Below are 26,568 nucleotides of genomic sequence, written 5' to 3' on the forward strand. Positions count from 1 at the left end.
TCCTGACTGACAACAGTTCGTTTAGCGGCCGTTCAAAGTTACAGCGGCACTGCAAAAAGGGACTCATGATCGTTTTTCACACGTACGACCTTTGCAGCATCCCCATGATCGTGTGATCAAAGTTCAGACGCTTGGTAACTGACTCAGACTTATGACCGTTGCTGTGTCCCAAGGTCATGTGATCATCACCTTTTGCAAGGGGGAAGCCAGATTCACTTAACAACCAGGTTACTAACCTATCCACTGCGGTGATTCACTTGACAACTCCAGCAAAAGGTCGTGAAATGGGGCAAAACTCACTTAACAAACCACGGAAATGTTGGGCTGAATTGTGGTCGTACGTTGAGGACTACCTGTCGTTTACTCTCAAAAGATACTCCCGGGGGACTGTAACCTAAGGCCGAAAAGGGATGCGATAGGTGCCATGTAAATGTCACTTTGTGCCTGAAGCCCAGTTTTCAGCACAATGACGCCCCTCACTGGGAAGGATCCTGCCCACCCAGAATCAATCCCAGAGAAATGGAGTGTGTTAGAAAAAAAATGTGTTGCCTTTGCCTTGAGGCACCAACTTGTTTGCACAAGGTCTGTGAACAGAAGTCCATTCAGCTGCACTCATGCATAGGCTCTGAATGAAGGTGGCTTCTTCTTCTTCTTCTTCTTCTTCTTCTTCTTCTTCTTCTTCTTCTTCTTCTTCTTCTTCTTCTTCTTCTTCTTCTTCTTCTTCTTCTTCTTCTTGTTTTTCTTCTTCTTGTTGTTTTTCTTCTTCTTGTTCTTGTTCTTCTTGTTCTTGTTCTTCTTCTTCTTCTTCTTCTTCTTCTTCTTCTTCTTCTTCTTCTCCTTCTTCTTCTTCTCCTCCTCCTTCTTCTTCTTCTCCTTCTCCTTCTTCTCCTTCTTCTCCTCCTCCTCTTCCTCCTTCTTCTCTCTCTCCTCTCTTCCTCCACTTCCTCCTTCCTCTCCCTTCTCCTCTTCCTTCTTCTCCTTCTCCTCCTCCTCTTCTTTCTTCTTTCCCTCCTTCTCTTCCTCCACTTCCTCTCCTCCTCCTTCTTCTTCTCCTCCTTCTCCTTTCTTCTTTCTCTCCTTCTCTCTTCTTTCACTTCCTCTTTCCTCTCCTCCTCCTTCTCTTCTTTCTCTCCCTCTTCCTCCTTCCTGTCCTCTTCCTCTTCTTTCTTCTTTCTCTCCTTCTCTTTTCCTCCACTTCCTCCTTCCTCTCCTCTTCCTCCTCCTCCTCCTCTTCCTCCTCCTCCCCCTCTCCCTTACCCACTGTGGTTATTGCCAATTGGCTAGGCAACTACATGATGCACCCATTTAGTTTATTAATCAGCCATTACTGCTAAGCTTGTAAGCCGCCCTGAGTCTTCGGAGAAGGGCGGGATATAAATGGAATTTTAAAAAAAATTCTTGGACATTTTCTTTGATTTGCTGCCTTGGACTCCAGCTGTGACTCTCCCCCCCCCCCCGACACACACACACTCACAAAGCTTTTAGGGGTTCATTTAAAAAAAAAATTTTTTGAAGATGCATTATCGGAAATTTCAAGCACGCACTTATCTTAAAACTCCGGAGCACCTCACCGAAGTCACTCAGGCATTTACCACCCTATTTTAGTAGTGCAATTCTAGGGGCTCAGCCTACAAAAACATTGCCCACTTCTGGTATAGCAGGAGGAAATTCTAATAGATGTAAAAAATAATAATAATGTATCTTAGCTACAAAAAAATCAGGAGAGCTGCTAGTTGATAGCCAGGAGCTGCAGATTTTGGATTGTCTTTGCTTTACAACTGGTGGTTATCCAGATGTTTGGGGCCGATATATGACCTGCTTACTTTCCACGATATTTTATATTAAAAGGTTTTGCTTCTATTTCACCAGCTCAGCTTGTGCAAATCCCCTATTCTAAATTACCTTGTTGAAGAAGGAGACTTCTGAGGCTCAGGTACTCTATTCTGTTTTGATTTCAAAAGAAGCCCCCAGTTGGAGCCCATTTATTTATTTTCTCTTTTTTTTTTGAAAGAAAACCCCCCCTCCAGCTTTCCTTTGGTTGAGCATTATATTTGGGGTGGAGTGATAGTCACCATGCAGTTGCTACGTTTATAAAATAAGTAATTCCTTTAAATTTCCATAGCTAACCTTGCTCCACTAAATTTTATTTGGATGAGTGAACTTTGGGTTAAATTGGTGATTATTTACTGTGGACTTTGGAATATTAAACCCATGAACCAGGCCGTGTGCAGATGCATACAGATAGTCCTCAGGTTACGACCACAATTGAGCCCAAAATTCATGTCGCTAAGTGAGACATTTGTTACGTGTGTTTTGCCCCATTTTATGACCTTTCTTGCAACCAAAGGGATGCCGCAACAGTCATAAGTCTGAAAAATGGTCATAAGTCCCTTTTTTCAGCGCCGTTGTAACTTTGAACAGTCACTAAATGAACTGTTTTAAGTCGAGGACCACTTGTACTATCCCCAAAATCAGGGGGGGTTGTAGCTCAAGACAGCAAGTCTGACCTAACCCTGTTGGCTCCAGCCAAGTGCCGTCTTTGTATATTTTTGAGGACCTTATATTTCATTTAAATTAAATAAAAACTTCCAGGATGTTTTGAGAATTCTCAGCCCCAGGATTTCCTTGTGGTGTCCTATCCTAATCTAAACTCTGTTTAGGTTCTGAGCACAAGAAAAAACAGCACATTGGTGTGTGTGTGTGTGTGTGTTTATGAACACTAAGCTATATATTTAAGGCGATGTGTGTAATATTTAAAACAAAAGAAAGAACTTGTATCGCTGGAAGAAGCAGACAGGTTCAGCAATGCTTTAACCAAATTCCTTATACAGAAAATCTTACATAAAAATGCATGAAACAAAATCAGCATCCAGAGCAGTTATAAACCCCAAAGGCCAGAGAATCATCAAGGATTTGTAAAATCCTTTTTCCAGCAAGAAAGCATTTCCCTGCCATTGTTTTGTAATCCTTAGAATAACTCAGTCCAACAGGCCAATCTATTCATCCTAATCATATTTGTTCCAGTGCAGAAAAGAAGCAGCCGCAGGTAGTCCTCAAAATTGAGCCCAAAACCTCTGTTGTTAAGCGAGGCGTTTGTTAAGTGAATTTTGCCCCACTTTATTTATTGATTCATTTAACTGGAAAAAAATTTATATAGCTGCCTATTCTCTCACAGCAATTCTAGGCGCCTTACAGAAAATAAAACAGCATGTAGGAAAAAAATAATAAAAGCAATTTAAAAAAAACCCCAAATAGCCATAAAATAATAAACCCCTCACCCATTTTATGACCCTTTTTTGCCACCGTTGTTAAGTGAAACATTGCAGTTGATAAGTTAGGCGCCCGATTGTTAAGCGGATCCGGCTTCCCCCCCCCTTGACTTTGCTCGCCAGAAGTCCCCAAAAGGGGATCACGTGACCCCGGGACCCTCCGACCGTCATAAATGCGAGTCAGTTGCCGAGCGTCCGCATTTTGATCACGTGATCCCGGGGGGGATGCTGCAAAGGTCGTAAGTGTGCAAAACGGTCCTAAGTGCCGTTGTAACTTTGAACGTTCACGAAGTGAACTGTTGTTAAATGGAGGGCTATATAACCTACGCTGGATTCTGGAAATCACCGCACCCTGAGCAAAAGAACAAATTAAAAAAGACACGCCAGTTTACTGAGGCAGCTTGAAGGAAAATACGTTCTCTGGCTTGAATCTGATTCATTTGCCAAAAAAAAAAGATTTTTGGTTTTTTCTTACGTACAGTGGTGAAGGTCGGCAGACCTTCCCCACCCTGAGCCACACACACAGACACACACAGACACACACACACACACACACACTGAGCCTCCTCCAACTGGGGAGAGGGGGGCTCTACTTTCGAGAAAGGCACCCCCCCAACTTTAGCTTACCTGGGAGAAGGAGAAGCAGGAGCCCAGCCAGGCATCCCGAGGGTCCCATCTCTCTCCAAGGCGGCATCCAAAAGGTCCAGGCGGGCATGGCTATCTGGGCATGGCCGAGGCCGGGCGGCCGTCCGTTGCTGCTCGCCGAGGCACCTCAAAGGTTGCACTGTCTCCGGCTGCTTTTTCTCACACGCCACCCAAAGTCTCTGTGTGTGTTTCTCCCTCCTTCATCTTGGAAAATATTTTGATTGGCCACTAAAAATAAGCCAGAAGCTCAAGCTTTCCCACCCCGCCGTCACTGGGATGCAACTCGCTTAAAAGAGAGAAAGAAAGAGAGAGAGAGAGAGAGAGAGAGAGAGAGAGAGAGAGAGAGGGAAAAAAAACAAAACAAAAAAACAACCCTGTATTTTGCAGATGTCGAAATAACAAAGGTGGACATTCAAATTACAAAGCTGGCAAAGGCCGGCGAAGTTGCTCCGAACTGTGGAGATGAAAACTAAAACTCAAAAAAAAAAAAGCCCCATGGTTGCTCTTTTAAAACTTCGACTCAAGCAAAAACTTTTAGTTCTGATCCTAGAGCAAGCAAACGTGCCCGATGAATGATCTCTACCATTTTTCACATTTATACACTGCCAGGCGGAAGACGCAGCTCGTGGCGGTCTCCAATTTCACCCTTCGCCGCACAAATGCGCAACTGGTGGGAATGTTGGCCATCCACAATGAGTTAATTGCTCATAATAAACTTGTTCTCCGAAGGGCCTGAAGGCAGGACAAGAAGCAACGGATGGAAACTAATCCTGCCTGAGCAGGGGGTTAGACTAGATGACCTCCAAGGTCCCTTCCAACTCTATTATTATTATTAACAACAACAACAACAACGAGGATGAGATCGAAGCAACCTGGAATTAAGGAGAAATTTCCTAACAGTGAGAACAATTAACCAGTGGAACTGCTTGCCACCAGGAGTTTTGGCTGCTTCATCACTGGAGGCTTTTAAAGAAGAGACTGGAAGCCAATTTGTCTGGAATGGTATAAGGTCTCCTGCTTGAGCAGGGGGTTTATTTATTTATTTATTTAATTAAATTTTTATACCGCCCTATTCCCGAAGGACTCAGGGCGGTTTACAGGGCAACATAAAATATGATATAAAAATAGTATAAATTAAAATAGATTAAATTACATAAGCCCAACAATTAAAACAATATTAAAAGCTAAAACCCCTACAGTCCAGGCCTGATAGATCAAAAAACCAAGTTTTCAGATCCCGGCGAAATGTATGCAGATCGGGGGCGGTCCGAAGTTCCACCGGTAAATCATTCCAAAGGGCAGGCGCACCCACAGAGAATGCCCTCCCCCTGGTTGGACTAGAAGACCTCCAAGGTCCCTTCCACCTCTGTTATTCATAACAAGAAAGCAAATAATCAATTGTAACACTAGGTTCATTAATAACATATTGATTTAAATGCTTACCTTTGGGATCTAATTTGCACATAAAATTTAGCTCTGGAATTTGGGAAACGGTGGGGTGGACATCCGTCAGGATCAGAACTTTGGACTTAAAGCAAAATGACATTTCCTCCCATCTCAAATTCCAGCTCTCGGCCTCTAAAGCCAAGATGGGCAATTTCTCAATTTCTCAAAGCAGGCATCCTTTAATTCCCCCCCACACCAATTAAAAATGCAAAATATGGTTTTTGTCTCCCCAAGACACAGGCGTCCTATAGGAGCATAGAGGTTTTGCTTTCTGACTCTGTCGTTCAAATTTCCTTCATTTACCACAGTTCGTTTAGTGACCATTTCAAATTACAACGGCACTGAAAGAAGTGACTTACGACCGTTTCTCACACTTAGAACTGTTGCAGCCTCCCCAGGGTTCACGTGATCAAAATTCGGAGGCTTGGCAACTGACATGTACTTATGACGGTTGCAGCGTCCCCGAGGTCACGTGATCCCCTTTTGCGAGCAACCTTGTGACTAATTTAACAACCGCGGCGACTCACTTAACAACGGTGGCGAGAAAGGTCGTCAAACGGGGCAAAATTCACTTGGGAAATGTCTCACTTAGCAGCAGAAATGTGGGGTTCAATTGTGGTCGTAAGCCGAGGACGGCCTGTGTTTGCACTTTTTCACACTCGTGAAGTATTTGCAGCTCGGAGAGAATGGCAGAGCCACAAAACTGATCAAAGATCAGACTTTAAAGTGCTACAAGGTTTTGCTGATTTAAAAGAAACAAAAAAAAACAACAAACCACCACCACCTTTCCAAGGAGTTTCGCCTGCATATTGAACTGAGTTTGACGTCTGCAAGCTTTTAAGTAACGCAGGACTCTTCAGTGGGTAAATCCACCCTGTGCTGCTCCAAAGTTTGCAGAAAGCCTGTTGGGAACAACTTTTGCTTATGAAAATAAAGCAAAGCTTCTGGTTTTTCAAACACTTGTGCTTCTCCCCCCCCCTCTCCCTCTCTCTCTCTCTCTCTCTCTCTCTCTCTCTCTCTCTCTCTCTCTTTCTCTTTTTTGCTGAAAAGCCTTGGTATTTCTCCTTGAATTGCAAATTCCTGTGCAGGAGGAAAAATGTTTTGCAGATTTTTGTGGAATACAAGTAGAAGCTTTGTGCAACTGGAACCCTGAATTAGGAATTTGCCACAAAGCTCAGATCTGAGCAGGAGACCAATTCTTGAACCAATTTATTTTCCTTCCAAATTTAAATCCAGCCCAATCCAATCCCCCCCCCTCCTCTCTTTTATGAGCCGTATCAGGGATATTTGGGAGAGATAAGTTTTGCTATGCCTGCTTCACCCATCTATTTGGCAGGACCATACCGGAGTCCCCCCGCCTCATTTTAGGTCACTTTGGGGGTCTTCAAAAGCTTCCTTGGTTTGAGTCTGGAGCAGAATAAGGGGTACTGATCTTGGGAAAGAGCTTCAAACACCCTCCAGGGCCCTCAAAGCCTGTGTTCGGTTCCAAACGCCTCACTTTAAGATTTAGAGAACTTGGAAGAGATTTGATTTTGCCCCCCACCCCAAAAAAAACCTCCTTGAAGTGGGGTCTCTCTTTTCTCCTTTAGAAATCCGGGGGATGGGGGGGGCTAACCTTGTTAGTATGTGGTTTATCTGGTATAATAACGTTTTTATTTTTAAACCTTTTTATATAGTCCTCGAATTACGACCACAACTGAGCCCAACATTTATGTTGCTAAGTGAGACATTTGCTAAGAGAGTTTTGCCCCATCTTACAACTTTCCTTGCCACGTTGGTGAAGCGAATCACTGTACTTGTTAACTTAGTAACCCGGTTGTTAAGTCAACTTGTCTTTGCCCACTGACTTTTGCTTGTCAGAAGGTCGCAAACGGGGATCACGACACACACACACCGGGACACAGCAAAGGCCATAAAATTTTGATCATGTAGCCATGGGGATGCTGCAACAGCTATAGGTATGAAAAACGGTTGTAAGTCACTCTTTTCCGTACCGTTGTAACTTTGAACAGTCAATGAAATGCACTGCTTTACGTCGAGGACTCCCTGTACCGTGATATATACAGTACAGTAAAAAGAAAAGAAATGCATAATTAAACCATGGAACTCCTTGCCACCAGATAGGAGGTCCTTTTTAATTTAGAGGGTTGTTTATATGCAACCGGGCAGATCCCACGTTACAAATCTGGAAAATTATTTGCTGCCTCCAGAGACACCAGCCACTGTACAGGTAGTTTGTCTTTCAACCTAGAAGTTTCTTAAGAGACTCTCAGACATAAAGAGCGCTCTGGGTTCCCACACGCTTCCTTATTCCAGGCTAATAATTCTCTCCGGGTTGTATTTTGGAAGAAAAACTGCACGCCTGTGATGTAAGCTTTCTGATAAGAGGCACTTTATTTGAATTTATTAGCTGCCTAGCCCCAGTACATATACATTGTAGAGACAGTCCTCGACTTACGACCACTGTTGAGCCCAAAATGTCCGAGACAGTTAAGTGAATTTTGCCCCGTTTTACGACCTTCTTCGCCACGGCTGTTAAGCGAATCACTGCACTCGTTAAGTTAGCGACATGGTTGTTAAGTGAATCTGGCTTCCCCCATTGACTTTGCTTGTCAGAAGGTCACAAAAGGGGGACCACAGGACCCCGGGACACGGCGACCGTCATAAGTACGAGTCAGTTGCCAAGTGTCTGAATTTTGATCACGTGACCAGGTGGAATGCTGTGAGGGTCGTATGTCTGAAAAACGATCCTAAGTCCCTTTTTTTTCAGCGGCTCTGTAACTTTGAACGGTCACTAAATGAGCTGTTGTAAATCGAGGACTACTTGTACCATGCCTGCATTTCAGGGGCAGCTGTTTCTTTTGCAAACTGTCTCTCTTTCGTTGACGTGTAATTTTTTCTATTATCCCTTCCTTCTCATGCATCCATGCACTATTCAGAGCAGCTAGAAATGATTAGAGGGGATGCCCCCAAATTAATACATAAATGAAACAAAAGGAAAAAAATACACACACACACACAAAGCAATTTTAGAAAACAAAACAAATCCTCTTCCTCCTGGGATTATTCCTGAAAAATCCCAACCTTTTATCCACCACTGCCCTCTGCTGGACAGTTAGTGGCATCGCACATTTATATTTTATGCCCTTTTTCAGAAAGAGATGCCATGTCTCTCTCTCTACTCAGGAGACTGTTCTTTCTGTTGATTTGTCAGCGAGAGTTGTCAATCTGCCCTTGAGGACCACCCGGAGGCTTCAGCTGGTGCAGAATGCAGCCGCGCGAGTCGTGATGGGGTCTCCCGATACTCCCATGTAACACCTCTACTCCGCGAGCTGCATTGGCTTCCAGTTGCCCTTCAGGTGAGATTCAAGGTGCTGGTGATGACCTATAAAGCCCTAAATGGCGAGGGTCCGGGATATTTGAGGGAACACCTGCTGCCAGCATCAAGTTCCCTTCGTCCAGTGCGCTCCCACAGGGAGGGTCTCCTCAGGGTGCCGCCGGTTAAAGACTGCCGGCGGGTAACACCCAGGGGTAGGGCCTTCTCAGTGGGTGCGCCTGCCCTGTGGAACCAGCTGCCTGCAGAGCTTAGGACTGTCCCCAACCTCCGTTCATTCCGCCGGGACCTGAAGACCTGGCTCTTCGAGCTCTCTGGCCCAGGCTGAGAATTTTTTAATTTTAATTTTAACTGGGTTTTAATTTTCTCAGGGTTCTATTTAATCTTTTTTAATTTGTTTTAACATTTGTACTGACTTTCTTTTAAATGCCCTGTAAACCGCCCTGAGTCCTTCGGGAAAGGGCGGTATATAAATCTAAATAAATAAATAAATAAATCTTCTTTGACAAGGTTTTCCCACTTCCTGGCAGCCCTGAGATTTCCAGGGCTCCCATCCAGAACGGAAGGACTTTTTCCCACTTCAACTGTTTGATTGCTGCCAAGGTCAATGGGATCCTGCCACAGGCACGTCACAGTAATTAGCAATGGCACTGAAGACTTATATACCGCTTCGTGGTGCTTTACAGCCCTCTCTAAGCGGTTTACTGTCAGCATATTGCGCCCCCCGCGCCCCCAATCTGAGTCCTCATTTTACGTACCTTGGAAGGATGGAAAGCTGAGTCAAACTTGAGCCGGTCAGGATCAAACACTTGGCAGTGGGCAGAATTAGCCTGCAATGTTGCATTCCAACCACTGCGCCACCACGGCTCCTAAATTAAGACCATTGCAAAATGCTGAACATTTCAGAGAAAACTGTAAGATACAAAATGACCATTTAAAAAGCTTTAATTGTAAAAGCAGACAAAGGACAGCAATAACACTGCTGTACAACATTGACTATTGGGCTGACAATGACAGCTCCCACCCATCAATCAAAAGCCCTAAATGGTCCTGCCTTGGGGCATCAGAGATCAGCATCAACACTCGGAACAGCTCAAAAAAATGACTGTGACCCAGGAACAGCGTCACACATTCCTGTCTAGAGCGGTATTTATACAGATAGTCCTCTACTTACGGCCGCAATTGAGCCCAAAATCTATGTTGCCAAGTGAGAAATTGTTAAGTGAGCTTTGCCCCATTTTATGACTTTTCTTGCCACAGTTGTTAAGTGAATCCCTGTTAAATTAGCAATGTGGTTGTTAAGTGGATCTGCCTTCCCCACTGAAACACTGGACGACACTGAGGGACACCCGAATGGCCGAGTCAACACAGCGGCTGTCCCAGGACCGCAGGTTTGCCATGTAAAGTAGAAACATCCCTGCAGTCTGTAAACCACGATTCACAGTTTCTTAGTACTCTATTCTGAGAAACAAATGTGCAACATTGGCGAGGCTTCTGTGGACCAGATGGCCTCCAAGGTCCCTTCCAATTCTGTTCTTCTGCAATTCGGTTCACCCCGAGGTCGTGGGAACGGAAAACCAAGGAAGAGTAAGTTGAATGGAATTCCCCTGGTACAGAACGATATTGACAGGCTGGTTCTACGTAACATGCTTAGCCTGGGTCTAAATTAAATAAATTTGGGGATTGTGTACAACATACGGAACCTTAAGCTATGCCAATCAGATAGAAAAACAAGCCCATCCTGTGAGCATTTTGGTTTTGGCTTAGCATGCTGCGTGAACTCAGTCATAGCAATTCATAAACCATGGTCTACGGCTTGAACATTATCTATAAATCCAGCCACTGCAGCTTCCTTAATAAACCATGATTTTAAAAAATCCCTAGATGTGAACTCAGCTGTTAAATTCTAATATCCCTCTAGGCTTAAACTAAGTCCTATGTTTAACGCTGCTAACATTGGATGTTTTTTTTCATTGACAACAGATGGAAATGTACCCATTTTTTCGCTTTCGCTTGTAGAGTTAGATGATGCTGGGAGGGAGGGGGATGTGAATGAGAGTCCAGCTAGACATAACAGCACTAAACTTAGCCTGGGAATCAAGGTTACTGAGCCCAGAGCTGATAAAGAATTGGCCGGCTGGAGAGCTAGAGAGGAAGCCCGTGCTTCAAGCTAATTGGGGAATGTGATTTATGACTGTAAATTGGAGGAGGGAATTGTGCTTTGATACTAGGTGCCCAGGGGAGATTATGTAGTGCCAATGTTATGCTACTCGAATAAAAGAACCTTTAAGGTAAACAATGCCTCGAAGTTCTTTTGAAGAGTTTCATCTGTCGGAATCATGACACCATGATTTTTTTTAAAAATCACTAGATGTGAACTCAGCTGTTAAAATTCTAATGTTCCTCTAGGTCAGGGGTAGGCAACCTTGGCTCTTTTATGACTCGTGGACTTCAACTCCCAGAATTCCTGAGCCAGCATGGCTCAGCATGGAAACCTCTCCTTTTCCCCTCAGTGTGGCTGGCTCGGGAATTCTGGGAGTTGAAGTCCACAAGTCATAAAAAAGCCAAGGTTTGCCTACCCCTGCTCTAGGCTTAAACTAAGTCCTCTTTAACAAGCTGGCACGGTGTCTGCACTAGCCACATTATCCATTTCGAGCTTATCGTCAGCCGTGCCGTCTGTTCCCCAAGTGACGTTCCCCAGATCGTCCTTGGGGTCTTTCCTGATTGCCTCGGCCTTCCCCAGGACAGACACCAGCTGCACCCAGAAGAAGGCCTGGCGACTGGGCTCCGAAGGCCACTCCAAGTAAGTCCGTTTGCTGAGCATCTTCCTCAGCCTGCAAAATTTCTTCGGCAGAGCTTGGGGGTCGATGGCTTCCTTCACCACCAAGACCACGTCCTCGAAGCTCAGCCCCACTGCCCGCTGGTGGGCAAAGTAGAGCTCGTAATTGCACCAGTCACTGTCGACAAAGCTGCGCGAGAGAACGAAAATGATTTTGTGACTGTTTTCAATGTTCTCAATGATGTTGTCGATGATCCAGCGGCCAGGCATGAAATCCCGCTCGTGAATACAGATCCGGTACGGTGGGGTGGAGGCCTCCAGCCTACGGAGCAGTTCCTGCCTGACCCAGTCCGCGTCGGAGCAGCTGTACGAGATGAAGGCGTGGTAGGCAAAGTCTCGCGTCAGTGGGGAGTGGCGGGCCCGATACTTGGAGCGCACAACTTGGACGGTGGCCTTGAGGTACCAGGGGACATGGAACCACCAACACAAGACCAGGACGACGGTCACCACAACGGCCGTGATGGAGACAGCAATGGCCACCACCACCATGACGCTACACTGGGTCAGCCTAGGCGCATAAGCCACCACAGCCGTATCAAGGAGGGGCTCGGGGTGATAGCAGGTCCACCCGTTGGGCCAGTCCACAATCTGCAACTTGCCGTTCTTCAGGGTCTCCTGAAGGAAGCTGTAGAGGTCACAGACGCAATGGTAAGGATTGTTCCCCGCTTTCAGCTCTGTGAGCTGCGGCATGTTCCTGAAGGAACCTTGGCTGATGACACCAAAGGAGTTACTATCCACCGCCAAAACCCTCAGATTTGGACATCTCCATTCTGTCGGGATAAACTTGATCTTGTTCCCGCTCAGCCGCAGCTCTTGGAGGTCCACCGCAACCTCAAAGTAGCTCATCTCCAGGCGTTCCAGCTGAGAGTAGGACAAATCCAGGAACTGCAACCTGGTGGGAAGGCACTTGAAGATCTCCACTGTGACAACGTTGTAAGCCAGATCCAACCAGACAAGAGTGGGGCTCCAAACACACGGCAAATCCTTACAGCTCCCGATTCGATTGTGGCTCAGATCTAGCTTAGATAGCCGGGGCCAGCTGGACGTCAGCTTGGAAACTATGTCCAAGTAAGTTAATCCGTTGTTGCTAAGATTGAACTGCTCCAGCCTGGGCATGATTCCTTGATACAGACAGCCTTCGTTGTAGATGTAGCCATCTAACAAGCGGTTACTAGAAACATCCAGGGCCACCACGTTCCTCATTTCCCCCCAGGCATCGCAGGGCACAAAATTAAAGTTAACATTGAGGATAGACAGGTACATCACTCCGGAAAACCAAGTAAAAGTCCAGTCAAAGCGCAAAATGTCGGGGTTGCTGATGTCCTTCAACAACAAATGTCGAAGGGTCAGGTTGGCGATGCCGGCTTCAGGCGGCTTCCACTTGGGAGAGCGGGCAAAATCGATGGCAATGAAGGAGAGGTCTCGCACACGAGACCTCTGGACGTTTAGGAGGACCAAACGCAGCAGGTTCTCGTTGAACTTCCCCCGGTAGAAGACCAGCTTTTCCACGTCGACCTCCGGCAAGCTGGCAAAGAGGTCCGTGGAGTCGGTGTAGTAGGTGAACTCAAAGAGGTTACGGAAACGGAGGTACTGGAGCCGCTTCCCCTTCAAGTCACGGAACATAAGGGGCAAAGCCTCCGGGTTTCTATCCAGGGCGATGTCGCACCAAAGTTCGGTGGTGTTGAGCTTAGAGAAGGCCCCTTCTTGATACTCGGTCAAACCGGAAGCGGTTTTCAGGAAGAACTTCTTTAAGGGAAGGTCCTTCAGGGGAGTGAAGTCTTCACTGCCCACCTTGTAAATAACGGGGCCGCCCAGGGAGAACTCTTCGAGGTTCTTCAGCGAGCTGAAGACCCCGTCCAGCCTTGAGAGAGGATAAAGGTTGTTGGAGATGGACAAGGCGGTGAGTTTCTTCAAAGGCGTCAAGGCCAGAGAAGGAATCTCTCCCAAGGAGTTGTTGAAGAGACTCAGCTTCTGCAGAAGGATATTGGAGGCGAAGGAGTCATTGGCAATAGAGAAGATGTGGTTGTAACCCAGGTCCAACTCTTTCAGCTGGGTCAACGAGGAGAAGTCCGCAGAGCCAATCTGTTCTATCTTATTGTAGGAAAGGTCCAATTTCTCCAGAGTGCTGGGAAGGTCCTGAGGGACTTGGAGCAGCTTTTGGCCTCGGCAAGGAGCGATGGTGTTGGAGACAATCTGGCAAGGAGACGGCACGGCACGCTGGGCCCAGCCTAGGAATACCAAGCACAGAACCAGGAAGAGGTCCGCCAGTGGGGAAGGTCCCATGCCACTTCTTCATTTTCCGATTCTTCTGTCCTAGGCGGGGGGGAAAAACAAAATGGAGGGCAGTCAATGTGGATTTTGCCCCAGGGAGGAGGGGAAAAATAATAATAATACTTCCCCTCTATCTTTCTCTCACAATCCTTACTACATTCAGTAGAGGTAAAAGAATTGGAATTACAGTAATAGAGTTGGGAGGGACCTTGTAGTAGTTCATCTAGTCCAACCCCCCCCCCCACCCGAGCAGGAGACCCTACTACGCCATTTCTGACAGACCTTATGTGAAGGATAACACCGGGTTTTAAGGAGCGGTAGGGTGGCAGATGCTTTGCACAAAACAGTTCAGAACTTCGGATCCGGGTCATCGGGAGACCAGAATCTGGGGCTGGAGGGACTTTAAAAGGGGGACGTGGGTCCATTAAGCCCTGCCAAGCTTGAGGAGGCCGCTTTGCTCTCAACAACCCAAGATACAAAACAAAACGCAAGAAGAGGCAGCTTGGCACACACCTGGGGCTGTAAGAGGGAGGCTGGAGGCCTGTGGTGGCCATCCTTTTCCCATTTGGGGCTACAAGGAGGGACGTAATCTTTCCAAACGCCGAGCCAGCCTGCTTATGAGTCAGAAGAGGGCCCTGGGTCCGGCTGCTATGGCAGCCGCCGGCTGAAAAAAAGGCAATTTCCTCACGAAGGGGTTGATGCCCTGGCAAAGTTTACACCTGCTTGCTTGCAGTGACTGACAAAAGCCGAGATCATGTTTACACCAGGCGGGGGAAAACTTGCTCCCAGGTCCTGCGCAATCTTCCAGGCAATGAACAATGGGAGATAATTGAGCCTCTCTCCCCCCCCCCACCGCCTGCCCCCTTCAGTTCCAGGAACTCCGAAACCAATGGTGAGAAATCCTGTCAGACCTGCCATCTTTGGCTTGGCGCCTTGCTGGCATCCTGCCCTTAGCTACTAGGGGGAGGAAGGAGATGAAATGTTGTTGTTGTTAGCTGCGAAGTCGTGTCCGACCCATCGCGACCCTATGGACAACATTCCTCCAGGCCTTCCTGTCCTCTACCATCTTCTGGAGTCCATTTAAGCTCGCGCCTCCTGCTTCAGTGACTCCATCCAGCCACCTCATTCTCTGTCGTCCCCTTCTTCTCTTGCCCTCGATCTTTCCCAGCATTAGGCTCTTCTCCAGTGAGTCCTTCCTTCTCATTAGGTGGCCAAAGGATTTGAGTTTTAGCTTCAGGATCTGGCCTTCTAAAGAGCAGTCAGGGTGGATCTCCTCTAGGACTGACCGGTTTGATCGCTTTGAAGTCCAAGGGACTCGCAGGAGTCTTCTCCAGCACCAGAGTTCAAAGGCCTCAATTCTTTGGCGCTCAGCCTTTCTTATGGTCCAACTTTCACTGCCATACATTGCAACTGGGAAGACCATAGCCTTGACTATACGCACTTTTGTTGACAGGGTGATGTCTCTGCTTTTTAGTGTGCTGTCTAGATTTGCCATGGCTTTCCTCCCCAGGAGCAAGCGTCTTTTAATTTCTTGGCTACAGTCCCTGTCTGCAGTGATCTTGGAGCCCAGGAAAATAAAATCTGTCACTACCTCCATTTCTTCCCCATCTATTTGCCAGGAATTGAGAGGGCCAGATGCCATGATCTTGGTTTTCTTAATGTTAAGTTTCAACCCAAGTTTTGCACTCGGAGATGAAATAGCACCTAGCAATAGCACTTGGACTTATGTGCTGCTTCGCAGCGCTTGACAGCCCTCTCTAAGCGGCTGTTGCCCCCAACCCCAAAACGGGTCCTCGTTTTACCGACTTCAGAAGGATGGAAGGCGGGGTTAGCCTTGAGCCGGCGAGAATCGAACTGCTGGCAGTGGGCAGAATTAGAATGAGGAACAGAAATAGAAATTAGGCTTATATCCCGCTTCACAGCGCTTTACAGCCCTCTCTAAGCAGTTTCACCGAGTCAGCCTTTTGCCCTCCCAACAATCTGGGTCCTCATTTTACCAACTTCGGAAGGATGGAAGGCTGAGGGATCAGGATCGAACTGCTGGCAGTGGGCAGAATTAGCCTGCAAAGCTGCATTCTAACCACTGCGCCACCACAGCTCCTCATGGGGACTAAGCATGTATTGGGATAGAGATGAGAAACAAGGGGTGTGTGTGTGGAATGACAGGCTGAGAAAGCAGCCCGTGCCAGTCTTTGAGGCTGTGAATGTTGGGAATGGAATGCGAATTGCAACGAACATCCCAGCCGTTCCCAAAACACCTAGACAGCACAGGTGAACTGGTCAAGGGGGAGGGTCAGGGTGAAGGGGAAAAGTTTGTAAACGTTTGTGCGGGAACTTTAATCCTAGTTTTGCTCTTTGTTTGCAACTACTAATCCTTAGTAAAAAGAACCTAGCGCTTTAACCAAATGGAGTCCAGAGTCTTTCTTTCCTAGAGACCCAGCTGGGGGAGTAGCTCTGACAGATCCTGGGAAACACCTAGGGCACCACAGGTCCTTGGTAATGAAATCCCTGAAGTCTTGTTTTAGACTAGACTAGACTAGAAGACAGTAGAGTAGAATAGAATAGAGTAGAAGAATAGAATAGAATGGAATGGAATGGATTGGAATAAATAGAATAAAATGGAATAATAGAACAGAATAGAATAACAGAACAGAACAGAATAAGTAACAGAACAGAACAGAATAGAGTAACAGAACAGAATAGAGTAACAACAGAATGGAATAGAACAGAATAGAATAACAGAATAGAGTAGAAGAACAGAACAGAACAGAATAACAGAATAGAATAGAATAGAATAGAATAGAATAGAATAGAATAGAATAGAATAGAATAGAATAGAATAGAAAAGAATAGAAAAGAATAGAAAAGAATAGAAAAGAAATACAGAATAGAATAGAATAGAACAGAATAGAAATGCAGAATAGAATAGAATAGAATAGAATAGAATAGAATAGAATAGAATAGAATAGAATAGAATAGAATAGAATAGAATAGGAGGTGGAAGGGACCTTGGAGGTCTTCCAGTCCAGCCCCCTGCTCAAGCAGGAGAATCTATGACACAAAGTATTAGTCCAGCTTTATAAAAGCCTATAGCGAGACCAGACCTGGAGGAACTTCATCCAGTTTTTGTCACCACAATATTAAAAATTTTTTTTGAGACCTTGGAAAAAGTTCAGAGATCAAATCCCACCTGCAAAGGAGGTTCCAGCTTTTCCCCAAATTCCTCCCTCCAATTTTACTAGCCTCTTCAATGCAACGTTCAAAACGAAAGGTCAAGGCAGAGGCTCATCACGAATGAGCGATCAAGAATATATTGAATTTTATCATGGCCAATCAAACCACCGAGTTTCCTCCTCCAACATTCTTTGCTTCAACAATCAGGAACAAACAAAAAAAAATGCCACTGCTTGCCAAAATTTGCTTTCCTGGACTTCCAGTGCACCTGCAAAGGATCATCCAGGCTGCACCCTTCGCTTATGGAATCTAGTCTTTTAGGGAAAGAAGCCTACACCATGAGGGTGAAGAGTCTGCATTCACACAGCATTATTTACCCATGTGAGCTCATCCTAGTTCACTCAATTAATTCAACGTTTCGAGACTGCCCGGCAGGAGAAAACCGAAACTCTTCAAGGGGAAATAAAGCACGTCTGAGGTCTGTGAACTATCTTGCATTAATTTCTTTGAAAAATCATAATACAGGTAGTCCCTGACTTACAACAGTTCATTTAGTGACCGTCCAACACTGAAAAAAAGCAACTTATGACCGTTTTTCACACTTACGACCGTTGCAGCATCCCCCTGGTCACGTGATCAAAATTCGGATGCTGACTCGTACTTATGACGGCTGTTGTGTCCAATGGTCAAGCAATCCCCTTTGGCGACCTTCCGACAAGCAAAGTCAATAGGAAAGCCGGATTCACTTAACAGCCGGGTTAGTAACTTATCCACTGCAACGATTCGCTTAGCGACTCTGCCAAGAAAGGTCATAAAATGAGGCAAAACTCACTTAACAAATGTCTCACTTAACCAGAGATTTTGATCTCAATTTGTGGTTGTAAGTTGAGGACTCTCTGCAGAGTTTCACAACATGCTAAACTTCAAACCTGAGTCAACGAACGGTAGGATATTCATATGAAACCACATCGCACGATGGTCTCGTTCACACAACACATGGAGACAAGGATTGAGTTTAACAACCTGCTCAATCAACCACAAGCAACTCAGCCACTTTACGCCTCATTTTGGCATGTTGTGTGGACCCTTGCCAGTAATGCTATTGTTCTTTGGAAGCCAGCACAGAGCTGTCAGACAAGCCACGGAAAGCCACCATCCGATGCTGGACTGGCAGGCCAAGCTACCTCACAGGGCTGCTGTAAGAAAGGGTGTGTTATGCGAGTGTCTCTGAAATAAAATAGAAAGCTAAGAAAGAGAGATTTTAAACAAATCAGCCAGGCGGGCAAAAACTACAGTGGCTGTTAAGTTATAATACTTCCTCCCTGCAGTGAACATCATCATGTTTTGGTCCCCACGATGTAAAAAAAAAATGTCGGGAGTCTAGAAAGAGTGCAGAGAAGAGCAACAAAGATGATCAGGGGACTGGAGGCTAAAACATATAAGGAACGGTTGCTGGAATTGGGTCTGTCTAGTAGTGTAATGAAGAGAAGGACGAGGGGGGGGGACATGATAGCAGGATTCCAATATTTGAGGGGCTGCCCCAAAGAAGAGGAGGGGGTCAACTTATTCTCCAAAGGACCAGAGGGCAGGACAAGAAGCAACGGATGGAAACTAATCAAGGCGAGAAGCAACCTGGGATTAAGAAGAAATTTCCTAACAGGGAGGACAATTAACCAGTGGAACAACCTGCCTCCAGAAGTGGTGGGTGCTCCAACACTGAAAGTTTTTAAGAAGAGACTGGACAGCCATTTGTCTGAAATGAAGTAGGGCTTCCTGCCTGAGCAGGGGGTTGGACTAGAAGACCTCCAAGGTCCCCTCCAACTCTGCTATTCTGTTATAATAAATTAAGAAGGCCAAGCAAAAAGTTGGTAAAACACAATAAAGATAAAATCAATGATCAGGTTAAGTCCTTACTGCAATGGAAACAGTTTAAAGGTTTTAGTAATCCATTCGCTCCATGATCTCCTATGCAACCCAGATACTCACCGATGACTAGAAGCTTAGAAACTCACAAAGGTTTCAGATGTTTGGCAACTGACTCATATTTTTGACAGTCGCAGGGTCCCGGCGTCACATGATCCCCTTTTGCGACATCGGACCAGCAAAGTCAAGGGGGAAAGCCAGATCCACTTAACAACCGGGTTACTGACCTAACAACTGCAGTGATTCACTTAACAACTGTGGCAAGAAATGTCATAAAACAGGGCAGAACTCATTTAACTGTCTCACTTAGCAACAGAAATTTTCAGTTCAATAAGTCAAGGATTACCTGTATCTACATTCCCATGTAACATTTACAAACACACACACACCACTTCCTGCATGAAGACATTAAATATACTTAGCCTCGTTCACAAAACTATCCACTGAGGTTTGCAAAAGACTTCCCGGTGAAAACTGTGCTTTGTGCAAAAAAAAGAAGGGGTAAACAAAACACGGCTTAACAAGTCGGCGCAAACCCAAGTTGGGGCTGGCTTCCCCAGCACACTTAACTCAGATATTCCCTCCTATTGCAAACACTTAACTGAGTCGCGGAGTAAGCAAATGGATCGCACTAATTTAATTAATTAATCTTTAGTGCCACTAAAGATAGCCCAAAGGTGTGGATGCAGCCGCCGCGTCCTCCACTGACCTGGTTCAGCATGACGCGTGAACGGGGGCTCAGGTGCCCGCAGAAACACCGCCTGCAACGGCAGTCAAGCCCCTCGGGGTCGAGTCGACGCGTGTCGTCGGGACGAGCGCTCCGCGATCGCTTTTCCGGGCGGGATCAGCTGGAAACGCAGCGAGCAGCACCGACTATTCCCGACCAGAGGCGGCGCCAGAGAGGCGTCTGTCCGCTAGGCTAGGAGGGGCTTCACGAGGGATGCCCCGCCCCCCGCCCCGCCCCCCGCCCCCTCCCACAGAGGAGCTGCCAGGACGTAAAAGCACACCGCCCCCCCCATTAACTCCGAGGAAAAGGGCGTGGCTCCCTCTTAAAGGGCCAGCTCCCCTTTTCCTCCTCCTCGGCTCCTATTGACTTCTTGAGCCGGGGCGCTCTTGCGGACGTTGGAAAGCGGCACATTAAGGAAGCTGGTCGGTCAATCAATCAGAATAGAGCTGGAAGGGACCTTGGAGGTCTTCTAGTCCAGCCCCCCCCACCCGCTCAAGCAGGAGACCCTATACCATTTCGGATAAATGGATGTCCGATCTCTTCTTTAAAACATCCGGTGATGGAGCACCCACAACTTCTGGTGGCCAGCTGTTCCACTGGTTGATTATTCTCACTGTTAGGAAGTTTCGCCTTAGTTCCAGGTTGCTTCTCTCCTTGATTATTTTCCATCCTTTGCTTCTTGCCTTCTGGTGCTTTCCCCCCCCCCACTCTTCTTTCTGGCAGCCCCTCAAAATATTGGGAAACAGCCAATCCTTCCTCTTTGTTAAACTAACCACCCCTAGTTCCCTTAATCCTTCCTGGTATGGTTTAACCTCCCTAACAGAATAACAAGGAGTCCGAAGGGACCTTGGAGGTCATCTAGTCTGACCCCGCTGCCGAAGCAAGAGATCCGATCCTAACTCAGACAGATGGCAGTCCAGTCTCTTCTGGAAAGCCTCCCACAACTTCTGAAGGCAAACTTCTGCTGCCTTGGTGGACTGTTCTCACCGTCAGAGAAGTTTCCCCTTATTTCCAGGCTGACCTCTCTCCTTGATCAGTTCCCATCCGTCATTCCTTGTCTGGCCTTACTCTGGTGAGTAAGCTCCCTTGCGTTATTAAAGCTAAAAGGTAAAGGTTCCCCCGCACATGCGTGCTAGTCGTTTCCGACTCTAGGGGCCGGTGCTCGTCTCCGTTTCAAAGCCAAAGAGCCAGCACTTGTCCGAGGACGTCTCCGTGGTCACGTGGCCGGCATGACTAGACACCAAAGGCGCATGGAACGCTGTGACCTTCCCACCGGAGGGGTCCCTATTTTTCTCCTTGCATTTTTACGTGCTTTCAAACTGCTAGGTTGGCAGAAGCTGGGACGAATAACGGGCGCTCACTCTGTTACGCGGCACTCGGGATTCGACCCGCCAAACTGCCGACCTTCTGATCGACAAGCTCAGCGTCCTAACCCACTGAGCCACCGTGTCTCTCTTGCATTATTAAAGTAGGCTAATACCTCCTGATGCTGCACCTGTCAGGTGACTGCCTGCCCACCCGCTGGCCGAAAAGGGCGAAGGAAATGCCTTGGCAGGAAAAAGTCATTTCAACATCTTGTCCCACTCAGTGGGGAGAACTCAGTCTCCCTCGGAAGAAAAAGGCAGAAATTCACCTTTCTTCAGTTTAGGCAAAGCGAAAGAGCAATTTTTCAACCACTTGGCCCTTGCCAGGAACAGGTGAGTTTCACATCAAAACACCGTCTGCATCTTCCCAGCGCTGATCTCAGCCAGGCTGGCAACATTAACAAGGGTGGGGCAATCAAACGTCTGTTTCAATTCCCAGCTTGGCTTTTTATTTATTTTTAATTACATCTTCAGTAGACACATCGGCCCAGTTCCAGCAACTCTTTAAAAATTATTCCCTGTCCATCCAGTAGAAAATATGGAGAAAATAAATCAGGGCTTAAGAGACAGTCTGTAGCCCCGGACTCGCCTTCCCACAATCTGTCCTGTGGCTGAAATTGGTTCACGGGTAAGTGCTCGACTTGCGGCCTCAATGGAGCCTGAGAATTTCTGTCGTTAAGCGAGAGGTTTGTTAAGTGAGTTTTGCATCGTTTCCTGACTTCTCTTGCCACGGTTGCTGAGCGAATCACTGCAGTTGTTAAGTTAGTGACACAGTTGTTAAGTGAATCTGGCTTCCCCCATTGACTTTGCTTGTCAGAAGGTCGCAAAAGGGGATCACGTGACCCCGGAACACTGGAACCGTCATAAGTATGAACCAGTTGGCAAGCCTGTGAATTTTGATCATGTGACCATGGGGATGCTGCAACGGTCATAAGTGTAAAAAACGGTCACAGGTCACTTTTTTCAGTGCCGTTATAACTTTGAACGGTCATTAAATGAACTCTTGTACATCCAGGAGTACCTGTATTCATTTATCATATTTAGGAACCATCCAGCTCCCTCACAGGAGGACTCTGGGTAGTGTACAAATAAAATATTAAAAGCATAACGTACAAGTGTTCATTTAGCGACCAGTTACAACAGCACTGAAAAAAGTGACTTATGACCGTTTCTCACAGTTACGACCTCTGCAGCATCCCCAAGGTCACGCGATCAAAATTCAGATGCTTGGCAATTGACTCGTATTTATGATGGTCGCAACGTCCCGGGGTTTCTGTGTGTGTGTGTGTGTGTGTGAGGCAATCCCCTTTTGCGACCTTCTGACAAAGTCAAGAGGGGAAGCCAGATTCGCTTAATAACCGTGTTACTAACTTATCAACTGCAGTGACTCACTTAGCAACGGTGACAAGAAAGGTCGTATAACGGGGCAAACCCCATTTAACAAAGGTCTCACTCAAGGACAGACATTTCGGGCCCCATTGCAGTCATACGTCGGAGGACTACCCGTATATGGAAATTTAGATGTGGCAAACCAGGTTAAAAATAAAAGGGTTGTTTCAGTTGCAAGTCTCTCTCTAGCCATGTTCAGAGTGCATCTCCAAAGCATCAGGAAAATGGCCACTCTGGGCAGGGGTCTTATTTCTTCCCCCTCCTCCTTTGGTTATGAGTCTCATAAATATGTGAATGCGGCTCCAAAGATTGTTCATGACGTACCTGCAATAAAAGCACGGAGGCTTTTTTGAAGATGGTTGAGGTCCAAGACAGCAGGCCAGGCCAGTTTGATTGTTCTTCTCTCTCTGTCCTGGATGTTGGCGCCCGCATGGCCTGTTCCAGGAAACTCAGAACAGGTCCTCATTCTTGAAAGGGCGAGGCTGTTCAATACCTGCCATTCTTTCTCTCTCCTAAAAGAACGAAGCAGTGGCAGATTTAAGACTCGCAGGACATATTTTGCTGGCATCTGTCTCACAGCTCTCAGAGTAAATAAAAACGCCTTTGAGTGCATTCTGGGCTGCAAACCTCTGGACATCCTTCAAATGGCAGCAGAGACCTGGACTTTGGAATGTTTGCAGGTTTTAAATCAGGATGGTCAATTTGCAAGGGATCCGAATCAAAACTTAACAAAGATTTGGTTTAGTGAACCTTGCTGTTACTCTGTGTGTGTGTGTGTGCGTGCGCCTGTGTATATACTTAAACATGTTATGAATAAATATGAGCACACACATAGGCCGCTAGTAGTTATAACTCTGCAGTTGGGTTAATACAGGGGTCTTCAAACTTGGCGGCTTTAAGACTTGTGGACTTCAATTCCCAGAATTCCTCAGCCAGCCTATTCTATTCTATTCTATTCTATTCTATTCTATTCTATTCTATTCTATTCTATTCCATTCCATTCCATTCTCTTATTCTATTCTATTCTATTCTATTCTATTCTATTCTATTCTATTCTATTCTATTCTATTCCATTCCATTCCATTCCATTCCATTCCATTCCATTCTCTATTCTATTCTATTCTATTCTATTCTATTCTATTCTATTCTATTCTATTCTATTCCATTCCATTCCATTCCATTCCATTCCATTCCATTCCATTCCATTCCATTCCATCCTTATTCCTATTCCTATTCCATTAAATTAGGATCCTGGGCCAGCCACTTCAAGAGGGAACATGCCACCCTGCGTTTTGTGTTTAGATCTTGCAAGGGCAGGCTGTTGCACTAGAAGACCTCCAAGGTCCAACTGTGTTATTCTATTCTGTTCTGTTCTGTTCTGTTCCATTCCATTCCATTCCCACCCATTTGCTATTCTATTCTACTCTACTCTACTCTACTCTACTCTACTCTACTCTACTCTACTCTACTCTACTCTACTCCATTCCATTCCATTCCATTCCATTCCATTCCATTCCATTCCATTCCGGTGTTTTGGAGAATAGGTCAACCGCCTCTTCTTTGTGGCAGCCCCTCAAGTAAGGGAAGATTGCTATCATGTCACTCCTGGTCCTTCTTTCACTAGACTAGACATACTCAGTTCCTGCAGTTGTTCATGCTACTTTCCAGCCCTCTAATCCTCCTTGTTACTCTTTTCTGCACTCTTTATACTCTCAGTTGGTTGCTCTTAACTTTGATTGCATCTTCTGTGGCTTTTCCTTGTTCTGCAGTCCTAACTGTTTTAAAGGACATGTTGCTTCATGCACTTCTTGCAAACCCAAGAAGGCAATTAGTTCAACCACCAGGCTGAGCATGTTGAGTGAATGTAGCTGATGCAGTGGCTCAGGCTGATGTGGCTTCCCCCTGAGTCACCTTCTTTGCGTCACCCTGCCACCCGCTTCTCTTCCCCAAAACATTGGGAAGGTCTACAGAGGCCGTTTCTAATTTTGCAATCTTTCTGCATTTCAGATGTCTATTTACAGTGTTTATACGATGTGCCCTACCTAATATAAGCGGACGTGGGTGGAAACGTCTGTTTGCCAAAAGCTTCCTAAAATGTTGTAACAAGTGTCCAGCCACTGTTTTTATTGAAATACACATTTCTCTGTGGCCGGCAGACATTTGGATCCCCTTTTCCTATTAGATCTTTCAAACTGTACACCGCCCTGAGTCCTTCGGGAGAAGGGCGGTATAAAATTTAATAAATAAATAAATAAATAAATAAAACTTGGCCAAATCTGTCCTGTTTTGAGAATCTCAGTTTGTCTACTTCTGTCGTAATAAGGGCCCTTGACAGAGCAGCACCTGGAGTTTATTTGGATGTCACTCTTTTGCCAATCCTTTTGACTGCTAAGACACTCCTGTCTGGGATGACTCCTCCAGATGTTTCCCCAGATACTTCTCCAGATGTCAGCTCGGAGGAGAACCAGTTCTGGGGCACCTCAGGAGGGGAATTGGTCCGTGGCTCCGAGCAGCCATCTGGGAAGGCCTGAAGTGCAGCTGCAGCAGGACAGCCCTGAAGCTTCGTAGCTGCAGCCGCTCAGCGTTGAGGAACTGCCTTCTGCACCTGATCCAAGAGAAAAGGCAGGAGCAGAGGTGGTCAGCCAGGCCACTCATGAGAAGACAGCCTCACCACTCTTGATGGGCTGCACCAGAAAATGGCTTTTTAGCACAGCAGACTGATGGAGATGATGCTGGGAATAATGTGTTCACTTCCTAGCTGTGTGTGTTTCCTGCTCGTTGTGATTCCAGCCTTGTCTTGGATTGACACCGTTGCCTTGACTTTGGCTTGTGCCTTCTGAACGCTGGACTTTCCTTGCCTCATTCACCCTCTTGTGTTGTGGATTTAATTTCGCCTGGAGGGTTTATCTCGTTTGGGAAACTTTCAAGTGCCTTATGGACTCACTGGCCGTCGCTCTGTGGACTAGCATTAGTCTACTTTTGGCTGGACTTCATTGGGGCAGCTCTGGGTTTTTGCTAAAGGGCATTGCCGGGGAATATTAAGAAACCCACTAAACCACCGTTACGTGAGTGAGTGGGACAGCACGCTGTCAGCCATGGAGGGGGAAAGCATCTTTCTCCTAGGGGAATTTCACCCAGGCTTTCCTCTGCAAGCCTTCTAGGATGATTCAGAAGACCTGTCTGCCTTCATCAAATGGTGGTGGCTGTGCCTGGCTAACAGCTGTTTGCCAGAAGAACAGTTGATGGGACTGCTCTCCATCACACCCTTGTGCCCCTAGGATGCTCTAGCTTGGCTGGCTGAGGAATTCTGGGAGTTGAAGTCCACAAGTCTTAAAGTGGCCAAGGTTGGGGACCTCTGCTCTAGGTGAGCCCCACACTCATACCAAAGAATGACTGAGTCACTTTCTGAAAATGAATGAGAATTGTATTGCGGGCACGGCTTCCAGGGACTTTCCTTGCTTGCTAAAACCTTTTCAATCTTTGCTACCTGTTCTTCTGCTAGGAGCTATTAAAAAGAGATCGTCTCTGGATGGAGACACGGCTTTGCCCGTGTCTGTCACAGCCCCTCTCCTTCCTGCCTGGAAGGGACGAAATCAGTGCGTCTCTTAAAAAAAAAAAGGAGATCTTGTTTCTGAAAAATCACAGCAGGGACCCAAAAGCTACAAAGGCCTATTCAGAGATTAAAGGGCGAGTTGTGAAATAAACAAGATGGGAAAACCCGAGGCTGCTGTCCAATTTCAAAAAACGAGTTCCCCCTTTTTCCTGATAAAGGACCAGCTCAGTATAGAATTAGCTGTCAGTTAGGAACTAAAAGGCAAATCTAGACAGCACACTAAAAAGCAGAGATGTCACCCTGCCAACAAAAGTGCATATAGTCGAGGCTATGGTCTCCCCAGTTGCAATGTATGGCTGTGAAAGTTGGACCATAAGAAAGGCTGAGCGTCAAAGAATTGAGGCCTTTGAACTACGGTGCTGGAGAAGACTCCTGCGAATCCCTCGGACTGCAAGGCGATCAAACCAGTCAGTCCTAGAGGAGATCCACCCTGACTGCTCTTTAGAAGGCCAGATCCTGAAGTGGAAACTCAAATTCTTTGGCCACCTCAGGAGAAGGAAGGACTCACTGGAGAAGAGCCTCATGCTGGGAAAGATTGAGGGCGAGAAGAAGGGGACGACAGAGAAGGAGGTGG

General features: G+C 46.4%; 2 protein-coding genes across 7 annotated transcripts in view; both read right to left on the minus strand.

Annotated features, from left to right (window-relative positions):
• ITGA10 (integrin subunit alpha 10) overlaps nt 1–19,719 on the minus strand; it is an 80,184-nt gene extending 60,465 nt beyond the window's left edge. The window contains exons 1-3 of one of the 6 annotated variants that reach the window (XM_081340205.1): nt 19,611–19,719; nt 9,453–9,563; nt 3,897–4,200 (exon numbers count right to left, since the gene is read on the minus strand). In XM_081340205.1, the coding sequence (XP_081196331.1) occupies nt 3,897–3,984 (88 nt within the window). In that variant the 5' untranslated portion in view covers nt 3,985–4,200; nt 9,453–9,563; nt 19,611–19,719. Of the gene's footprint in view, nt 1–3,896; nt 4,929–9,452; nt 11,284–19,610 lie in introns of those variants that run through there. The other 5 variants (XM_081340206.1, XM_081340202.1, XM_081340204.1 and 2 more) reach the window with 5 other exon arrangements.
• Nucleotides 11,303–13,816, minus strand: LOC308675599 (toll-like receptor 2; the record flags this gene model as incomplete). The annotated part of the gene is made up of 1 exon (XM_081341043.1): nt 11,303–13,816. One exon carries the CDS (start codon nt 13,814–13,816, stop codon nt 11,303–11,305), a length of 2,514 nt encoding a protein of 837 aa, XP_081197169.1.
• Nucleotides 19,720–26,568: the final 6,849 nt, after the last annotated feature.

The sequence above is a fragment of the Vipera berus genome, assembly GCF_964194415.1.
Source record: "Vipera berus genome assembly, chromosome: 16".
NCBI classification, from domain to species: Eukaryota; Metazoa; Chordata; class Lepidosauria; order Squamata; family Viperidae; genus Vipera; species Vipera berus.